We start from the raw sequence: 10,287 nt of genomic DNA, 5'->3' as shown, positions 1-10,287 counted from the left end.
GATTCTGTCATAAAATCGTCATGGATGTACATGCATGATAGAAAACGTGACCTAATGTGACAAAGATGTATCATCACAGAAGTGTTTTTTTGTGTGTAGGGAACCCGTAGGTGATGAATTCATTAATCGCTGACAATTGTATACCGGTAAGCGTTTGCCCACAACACACGCGGCTTATTAGCATAAATCGTTTGTGTTATTATCAGTCTTCCAACACATTTCTGATTGCGGACATGTTTGCCGCATATCACACACATCTTATTAAGTTGAATCGTTTATGTTGTCTTGGCTCATCGCAAACAGTTCATCTGAATGAACTGTATGTCGTCTATCGCACACACCTTTATCTGACTGACCATTTTCTGTTGTGTTCCCTAATCGCAAATTGTTCATCCGAGTGAATTGTATGCCGTATATCGCACACACCTTGATATGGCTGGCCGTTTCTGTTATTCTGTCTCATCACGAATAGTTCGTATGGATCAACTGTATGCCACGTATCGCACACACAACTCTAATCTGAATTGTGTTTGATGACTCCACCATCGCAAACAATTCGTGCCATTTTTGACGGTTTTCTTACACCGTCATTTGCGATTTATGCATCGCACATAATTTGAAGGGTCTCTGGTTATAGTGTTGCGTTAGCAGGATCCTGCAGTAGTATACACGGGCATCGGCCCAAGTCACTACGCATAGGCAGGTCAGAAGTTCCGGGCGAGGTTCCAGGAAGGTTCCGGGCTATCCATCTATCCAGAGAGTTTGCATGCTCGAACAATGTTTTTGAGTGTTTGGGTCGGAAGTCCCGGGCATCTTTTGGAGCCTTCTTCTTGACGCTTGTCATCTCCTCCTCTTCCGCTCCTTCTCCTTCAACTCTTGGTTATGGGGCGGTTGTCGTACCTATGCACACATAGCATCTTCATTTGAGGTAGTAACCATGTCTCGAGGGAATCAAAGGGAAGCTCAATAAGAGAGTTGACCTCGATTATAATAGATCTTGCACAAGCTCTTTGTCATTGGTCTACTAGATATGTTATGAAGCAGCCATGGTGATAACCGTAGGATGCTCCGCATCACGCTTTTCTATTGTGACACCAAAGCACTCATCGGGGGCAGGATCTCCGACAACCAAGGAGAGGTAGAAACATCGGCGCGATGCTTCTCTCCTTATCGGGTCACCTCGGCCCTTCACGATGCACGCCGTGCGGCGTGGCTTGTCGGATATGCCACTGCCAAGGCTCATATTCCATCGGCCGACAAGTTGGGTCTTACCACTCAGCTCTCCACGTCTTGGTTTCTTACCGAAGTCTTGTCCAGTCCGCTGCCATCCATCAAGATGGATCCTGGGTGTTAAGGCAAAATATTGTAGGCGGCTGCTACAAATCTACCAGATGATTTCTGTAGGAAATCATCCGACTCGACAGCCATCTGATCTGACAGATGGTGGCCGTTCGATAGCAACAAACAGAGCCGTCGTCTTTCTTCTCTGTTCTTCACCATCACACGACTACTTCCCAGGACTGGAGCACCGACTACCTTGTCTTTCTTCTCTATTCGATCTGCGCAGCACCGGGGCCGCCGGCGAGTGCCTCCGGAGACACTGCATCGCAGCACCGGGGCCGCCGGGGGATTGGAAACACCGGCAAAAAGCTTCAGCGACAGCTTCCATGGCAACACAACATGGGGTGAAGCACCGACGACGCTCCATTGCAGCCCTTGTGGTGCTCCATTGTAACCCCGATGGAGATTCAACGACCCCGATGCGCTTCATTGCAGCTTCGACAACACTTCATTGCAGCCCCGGCAGAGCTTGAACGACCCGTCGGCGAGCACTGCATTGCAACACCGCCGGTCGCCGGTGAGCATCCGTCGTGTTGCACAACAACACCAGTCACTGCAGCCTTGCCGCGCTCTGTCGTGTTGCACAACATGGCCGATCAGTGCAGCGTCGATGCCCTCCCTACTGCAGCGGTGCCCGGGCGTCATCTTTTGCAGCGCCGCTCGCCACCCCCACAACACTGTTGTGCAGCCGGGGGTAGTTCGTCGGTGGCCCGGGTATGCAGCGTCGGCGCGCATAGATGCTAAGAGAGCAGCCGCCCGCGCTGCACCGCCGGATTCGCAGCCCAAGCCGGCGCTCGCGCATAGGCGGCCGTGACCCCTCGCTCCCCAGATGGTGACCAGTCCCTGGCATCCTCTGGACCCATGTGCTTGCAAACGGAGACGGTGGTTTGCAGCGGCGATGCAGAACGTCGGTGTTGCAGGAGCAGGGGTTGAAGCAACGGGAGGCAGTAGCGGCGCCGGTCTAAGGCGACCCACGATGGCCGCTGGTGTGTGGTGTGCTAATGGAAGAAGAAATAGAGGAGATTCAGCCATGGAGACGAGTGAAGCTAGCAATGCTTGGGGGGAGGTGATGGGTGGACCGGGTGAATCGGAAGAGATAGGACTAGGAGAAGAGCGGTGGGCAGGCTCACGGGTACACGTGTCAGGCAGCAGAGACGGCTTACAAGCGAGAGAAATCAATCGGTGGAAAATAAACAATTTCCAATATTGTACTCTCACTGACCCAAGTAAAAACATTGAAACTACAACAACATCCGAGATGGCCACGCTCCAGCAGAATAAATCAGATGGCTGTCGAGCCAGCTGATCACGCGTGGAATCAGTCAGACGTGTAGTGCAGGTAGGCCTATTTTTCTTGGTGAAGACATTAAAACATGAGACAAATAGACAACACCAAACTTCCCTGCACTGATACACTGAAATTTCAACCTGCGTAACACCACCATCAGATGAGATAAGCCTCGTCCAGCCTCGAGTACTAGTCTTAGAACAACATAATGACTACGGCAGCCCTCATTCAGCCTCGAGTACCAACATAATGAGTACGGCAGTGTTAACACCTTACATGCAAAATTAGACCGAGCTAGTCGAAGTAGCTACCGTTTCTAACAAATCACTAAAATAAACTACAAAGAAACTACTCTGCTCAACTCTTAAAACTTCACCAACAGCTTCAGCAATTGCAGATGCACAACAAAGACCCAAGGCATGGTCCAGATGAAAATCCAAGATGTCAGTTAGCAATTGGGCAAGCAAAAAGTGTGTTAGGCCCTGTTTGATAGCAAAGTATTTTTTAAGTATTTTGAGAATACTCCCGACACAAGAGCAAGAATGTAGACTGCACAGATGATGCTCAAGATGCAGCAAGCAGACCAAGAACAGGATCTGATCAAGATAAAAGAGACACAATCAATTGATACACTATAAACAGCTGGTACAGTTGACTGCAGTGGACAGACTAGAGTATTATTTCATCTGCACATTGTCACCAAATCCATTACAATATGGCTAATTAAATTACTACAAGTTCGGACCGGAAAATAACAATCGGTACATTAATTCCAGATCTCCCATTAGGCACTCCTATAACTACTAACTAAGCATTTAGAACAGTATCTTACCTGGTGTGCCGTGGGATCTAGAAAACAGAACTTAACTCAATGCATATAGCAGCATACAGGCCCGTTTCCACAGTCCATCCAGCCCGTACAACATTCTTGTCGAGCACCAGATACTGATCTACAAGCACTTCCGAAGTCGCTAGTTTCAAAGTCCCCAAGACATGTACACGAGATTCAATAGGCAGTGCAAGAACATGCCGAGACAAGGGAAGTTCGAATATTGTGTCACTCCGTCTCATGAAATGAACAGCATCATCCTCAACTTGATTTTTGAAAATAGTGAAGCCAACTGGATAATTTTCAACAGATAATACAAGCTCACCCTCCACTTTAGGGTGCACATAGAAACTGTCATCAGGGTGAGAACAAAGTACAAATCGAATTGAAGAGCAAACCGCATTGCTGAAAGTCACCGAGGTGATGTTCACAAAGCCACCTCTGATAGAAATTAAATTGCTCCTGGGTTTGTCAAGGGGATCATCATTCAACAATAATGTACTCTCGAATACTCTCCCAGGTATTTCAGGGTCTTCAGGCTTGAAAGATGATTCAACCGGAACATCAATTTCAATGATCCAGCACCCTGCATGAGCAGTCATGGGACGGCTCGGGCCTTCAAGAGCAGGAGAGTCCTGCATATATATTATAAAAACGTCAGCAGTAATTCACCACCATCACTAAAAGAAAAGGATAATTTAGTTTATGAATAAATATCATACGATGAAAGCGGAAGGTTTTTTTCCTATATGCTCTGATAACCAAATGGAGCGTCTTTTAATAAACTGATCCTTTTCTCCTTCCTTTGACTCATAGATTAAAGTACCACCTCGATCATCATAAAGTACAATGGTCTTTATCAAGCACAAATTTGTGTGGATACAGAAAATTTCGAAGAGAGTCTGGCCTTTAGGAAAATATGGTTCTGAGGGGATAGATTTCTTGAAGAAGTTAACAATATCTTCCTCAGGCGAAATCCCAACCAAAGTAGTTTCACTCGCACTGATCAGTCCTTGCACCTCACCCAAATCTGGTTCGTTTAAAAAAATCAAAGGAGAGTTAACAGCAAGAACATTAGAAGTTTTACTGCGGATCAGCTCTAGCAACACCTCTAATCCACGTATCACTGGCAGCAGCATCGGATCCAAACCATGTCCATGTGAAAACAACGAAGAATCGGGTACTAATGACAGCACCTGACCCAAACCAGTTGTATGTGCAGATCCTAGAGAATCAGGTAGCAATGGCACCATCAAAGGTTCCACGCTTCTTCTGCTGATGATCAAAGATTCCACCCCTCTTTTTGTGATGACGAAAGGTTCCATGCTTCTTTTGCTGATCGAAGGCTGAACCCAGTTCTTGCCGCTGGTCAATCCTACCATGAAAGCCATTGCTATTTTGCTCATCTCACTGGTCCCTGGCCTGCTATCATTATAATTTTCCTTCTGTTTTCCACCATCACGGCGACCTTCCAGGTTGTCATCACAACTATCAAATGGTCCAGATCCAGGTGTGTTTGTTTCTTTGTCATTACCATGTCCAGACAGTCCAGAGCTAGATCCAGATGTCTTTTGCTCTTTGTCATCACCACCAGATGGTCCAGGCTCCTTTGATCCTTTGCCATCGTCACCAGGTGCCATGGGTCCGGGTCTGTTCTTAATAATTCCAGGACCCTTCACGTTGCAAACCAGATTATGCACTTTAATTGCTTCATGTCTGAATCGCAACAAGATTTTAGCCACTAAGTTGTCCTCAAACTTAGAATCAATAGGACCATTGTGGACCTTATTTGACATTACCTTCCAATGCATCATATACTCATACAAGAGTTTTGTCAGGCTTGAACGACTCTCCTTCCAGTTCTCATTGACAGATATGAATAGATTAACGATAAGTGAAACTTCAGCTAAAACCACTGCATTCCGTGCTAATGCCTCTTGCACTTCTTGAATGAGTCGTTGTTTTTCAGCCTCACTCACATCATGGTTTGATAGAATACTGTGGTCATAGTTTGACAGCACTTCGATGCCATGTGAAAATTTCTCCATATTTAGAATTATGCCCAACAACCTCTTTTCACAATTTTCTGGAATCGGTCGAGGTCTTTCGTAGTTCAGGATGCTTGGGTAGTCTGTGCTACAGCCAAATGCAACAGAACCTTTGATTATTCGCAGACAATCTTCCTTCACAAGCTCAAAGATTTCACCCTTCTTGTTACTGAAAGCAAAAAGGTATAAGTTATCACTACTCATGTAAATCCCAGCTCGAGCATTATCTTTCTTCATTTTAATGAACATCCATCTGGGTGGCTGTTTATTAGGTGTCTGATATTCCAATAGGCGACATGATTCTTTTCCATGTCGAAATGTAAAATTCTGGTCATGGTCACACAGCCGATCACTGAAGTAGCTGATAAAATTACTTAGAGAACCTTCTTGGCTTGGGTTAAAAAAAGTCTCAATCAGATCAAGTTTAAAATCTCCCAATGCAAGGCTGTTCACAACAAGAAAGGTTTAGACAGAATTCTCTTTCAAATTGAAGCTGGTCTAAATGGTCTAATACACTAAACAATAAGAAAGGATGGCAATGCAAAACACAAATGCATAGAAATGATTATTTGGATAGAGCATCTTAGAGAAATATGGGTATAAGTGCTAATCAACGAAGAAGTCCTAGGTTCATTCTAATGAAAAAAATTCTAATGATATATTTGATGCTAATTATATGCATATACAAGTTCTAATAAAAGAAGTCTTAGGTTTTCAAAGGAAAACGAGCTCATCTATGACTACTGTGATTAAGATCTGAATTGGAGAAAAAGGACATGCCAATCGACGAGAGAAAAAAAAGATCCCCTTTATAGTGTTATGTAATGGAAGGAGTAATTAAAACTTGCAAAGAAACTACTAGAAATGTTGAATTCATCGAGGATGTGTCCCAGAATTACCTCACAGGCATTTGTTCTTCTGATAGCTTGTGAATCCACTGTTGTAAATCAGAACATTTTAGGACAGGATTTTCATATAATGGAACTGAGTTCTGCTTCTTCGGTTTGTTCACAAGCCAATCTTTTGCTTGCAAAGCTGCGATCTGCATGAGAAATAAAAAAATTAGGGCACCTCCACATACCTAAACATGAACACTGACAAATACGTCTAGACATTCAATCATACACACTTAGTAACAACGATTCCAGTACTGGATAGACAAGGAAATAGTTAAAAACTAAGCACAGCACATAGTTGTACGTATGTGTAATAGGAAGGGACAAACCACACTGCAATCAAATAAAACAAACATCTGTAACATTATGCTAACAAATCCATAATTATACTTCAAAAAACTTGCATCAACCTTTCTTTTCTTATTGGCAAATATGCCAGTTTCCTCCAGCTGAAAGATATTTTCTAGCAAGAATTGCAACTCCTCCACCAAACTATCTCTCTCGGCTACCAATTTCAGTGCATTAATGGTTTTGACAATGCACATGAAGAATCATCACCATTTTAATCCATTTGCAATCTATGTAACCAACAAGATAAACAGAAAAACATGCATCTCATACCTTTTGCAGATCTTGGTCCAATTTCATGAAGTATTCCTTTCGTTCACCATCAGGAGGAAGACTCAGCTTCTCTTCTATTCTGAGAACACTATTCCAATCTTCAGAATTCTCTGCAGACTTCAATTTTTCGCGCATGCCATCTAACTTTTTTCTCATAGCTTCACCAGGGTCATCTCTGTCAGCAATCGTCTTTTCTTGCTTCGCCTACAGCAAAAAACATAGATGCTGTCAGTCAAACACAAAAGCTCTTCAAAAGCAAGCAATGAGACTAATGTGATAATGCAACAATATGATTACAAACATAAATTTGAATTCATCCTAACCAGAAAATAGAATTACCAATTACCAAGAATACAAAGTTCACTAACTTCCGAACAAAATCCTAGTACTAATTAAGGATCACGTCTTACAAAATTTCTTTCACTTGTAAGATGTTCAGTATTGGCCAACCTTTCTGGAGAAAAAGATAAACCTTACGTTACTATCCCCATCCACCAAACCAAAGCTTCACCCGAACACCAACCGTTTGGTTCCAACATCTTCAATCAAATTAGCTACTCCCTCCGTCCCAAAATAAGGGTCGTTGATTTAGTACAAATCAAATAGAGCACTGATTCCCCTGTTTTTGACATGAAACATAAAGTAGAGGCGCCTGCGTTATCCCACCAGCTTTTGGGTGCAATAATCATGTACGCGGTAGTCACAACAACAACAGGATCAGCTTTTTATGCTCCAGCACATCCAGTTATATGTACGTCTGTTCTAAGTTTTCCCTCGACACTCTGGATTTCTATCTTGGAGTAACTAGGAATCAGCAGTTAGCTATTCAAGGGCTATGTGAGTGATCCACTGCATGCTCGTGTAATAGGCACTATATACAGGTAGAGCACTACTTGATTCACGATATTTTTATGAATTGTCATACAACAACAATCTATAGACCATCCAAATACATGAGCACATTAGAACAGGGGCGGAGCTTAGTTGGGGCCGACCTAGGCCAGGCCCGCCCAGGATTTTGGTGAGCATTTTAATACCTATGCTTATAGCCCAGTCAACTAAGGCGGCGTCTCTATTCGGGCTATTCCACAACGAGATGCAGCTGCTTCATGGTCAACCCAAAGCCTCAAAGGGCCGGTAGCCAGCAGGTAGTCGTGGTTCTTCTAAAAACCCAGATGGTCGGGGCAAGCGTGTGCTCCTCCACCCGCCAAGAGATGCAGCTGCTTGTGCACTTCTATGTTCGGCAGCAGCACAGGAACACGGAAGGAGCAGACGCCTCTCATGGCATTTCGTGCAGATCTCACATCACACAGCCGTCTGCTATTTTCTATGCGAAACCAGCACAGTCATCTGCTGGGATCGCCAGCCACATGCCCACACCGCAACAGCCACCTGTTGGAATTTTGATCGCAGGTCATAATTGACCGAGAGAAAAGGGGGAGCCTTTTTTTCACCACGTATGTGCCATGATCGGAGGCACCAAATCCAGCTGTTGGTTTCGGTCCCTGGTCCCTTTAGCGCCACCTATATAATGTGAGCAGGATGTACCCCTTCGAAAAAACACACATGTACGAGTCATACAACTTATTAACAACCGATCCTAAAAAGAAGGCGCTCAACTTATTAACTTATTAACAACCGACTACCACCACTGGCCACCGCAAGGTCAGTGCCGGCAGCAACCTGTGCGTCTGTTCCTGTTCCTGCACTTCTTCCCTACCATCTCCATGTTGCTTTCTACGAGTTCCTGTTCCTGCACTTCTTCCCTACCATCTCCATGTTGCTGGAGAACGCAAGGTGTGGCCATAGGCTACACAAGGGTGCATCGAGCAGGCAAACCCGTAAGAAATCACGAACCCTTTACTGTTAATCTGTTTTAGGTGGTCTAATGCTAGGCTCAAGATCCTATTCATGTATGTCTAAACTTTTATGTCTAACATTGGTATCATGAGCATGTTTATGCCTAGATTAGATCCCTAATAATTAATGGCGATCTGTTTAAATTGATTATTATGATTAAGACCTAATGAGTACTCCCTCTGTAAATTAATATAAGAGCGTTTAGTGTTGTTTTGGATCTCCGCACCTCGCGCTTTTATAGGGGTAGTAGATGGGTAATTAACGATAATCTTAAAACATTAACCTTAAGAGCGCGAGGTGCGGAGATCCAAAACAACATCACATCTGTCTATCTATCTCTGTATGGTGTGGATACACTGGCTAAAACGTGTTTGATCTAAAACACACTTGTTTAACAACCTCCACCATGCCCCGCGCCTATCTCCCTCCCATCGAGGCAGTTACGCACAATCCCCACGACCCAACAACGACTCTCACCCATCCTACCTCCCAAGGCGGACTCCACACCTGCTGTGACGCGCACCCGCGCCGCGCTGCCCATCTCACCCATCGCTTCCTCCCCCGGCGGACTGGAGCAACCGCCATTGTGCATCCCAGGAAGCAGGCGTCGCCGTGTCCCAGGCCTCGTGCGCCCGCTGCGCCGTCGGTCCCGTGCCGCCCCCGTGCCCCATCGTTCTGTCACCTACCGCCCCCTCCTCTCCCCCTCACTGCCTGCCCCGCGCTCTCCCTTTCCCTTCAACGAATTTCAAGCACGCGGCCGTCACCAGATCGCGGAACCTTGAGCAAGGAGCCGTCGCCCACATCGCCTAACCTCGAGCAAGCGGCTGTCGCCCACATCGCCTGACCTCGAGCAAGCGGCCACCGCTCACATCGAGAAAGAGTGCAAGACAACCACGACGTCCAGCCACGACCACGAGTATTTCGTCACCCACCGCCGATAATTTACCGGTGCTTCGCTTTGAAATAATCCACATGTTATTGTTTCGTTAGGTTGATGAATTATGAGAGTTCAAAATTGTTTCTCATAATTGTATTCGATACAAAAATAAAAATCATTGGGTTTAATCAGAAGTGCTCATGTTACATTGCTCCCCTGCAAAACAAATTACATTACAACTACTAGCATTAGTACAATTGGAGAAGAACTTACACGTTGATTTTTTGTGTGGATCAACCTGCTTGAGGACCTGGGGTGCGGCATACTGATATTCTCCATTGATTGTGTAGTGTGCGCTATTCAGGAAAGTGAGTACGACATGCAGTTTTGTCCTCACATGAGCTAGCCAATTTGGGTATGAGTGATATTCATGGAGGCCATTCTACGTGTCCGGCGAACTGCCTTGTCTATATAACTCCTGATGTATTCGATGATCTAGCTGTGGAATGCGAACTTGCATCATTTTT

The 10,287-nt window shown here is 45.0% G+C and overlaps 1 protein-coding gene and 1 long non-coding RNA gene across 6 annotated transcripts in view; both read right to left on the bottom strand.

The window, feature by feature from the left end:
• Positions 1 to 545: 545 nt before the first annotated feature.
• On the bottom strand, positions 546 to 2,409 carry LOC119308381. Its single transcript, XR_005150074.1, has 2 exons — positions 981 to 2,409; positions 546 to 900 (listed from the first exon to the last, which is right to left on the bottom strand). It is a non-coding gene; the product is annotated as an uncharacterized LOC119308381 (long non-coding RNA).
• Positions 2,410 to 2,735: 326 nt separating this feature from the next.
• LOC119308380 overlaps positions 2,736 to 10,287 on the bottom strand; it is a 10,822-nt gene continuing 3,270 nt past the window's right edge. For 3 of the 5 annotated variants that reach the window (XM_037584508.1, XM_037584506.1, XM_037584509.1), the window contains exons 2-5: positions 7,024 to 7,227; positions 6,406 to 6,548; positions 4,181 to 5,951; positions 3,230 to 4,093 (exon numbers count right to left, since the gene is read on the bottom strand). In XM_037584508.1, the coding sequence (XP_037440405.1) occupies positions 3,479 to 4,093; positions 4,181 to 5,951; positions 6,406 to 6,548; positions 7,024 to 7,227 (2,733 nt within the window). In that variant the 3' untranslated portion in view covers positions 3,230 to 3,478. The other 2 variants (XM_037584507.1, XM_037584510.1) reach the window with 2 other exon arrangements.

This window comes from Triticum dicoccoides, chromosome 5B (assembly GCF_002162155.2).
Source record: "Triticum dicoccoides isolate Atlit2015 ecotype Zavitan chromosome 5B, WEW_v2.0, whole genome shotgun sequence".
In the NCBI taxonomy this organism is placed as follows: domain Eukaryota; kingdom Viridiplantae; phylum Streptophyta; class Magnoliopsida; order Poales; family Poaceae; genus Triticum; species Triticum dicoccoides.
The sequence above is the reverse complement of the archived record's forward strand: the minus strand, read 5'-3'. Positions and strand labels throughout refer to the sequence as shown.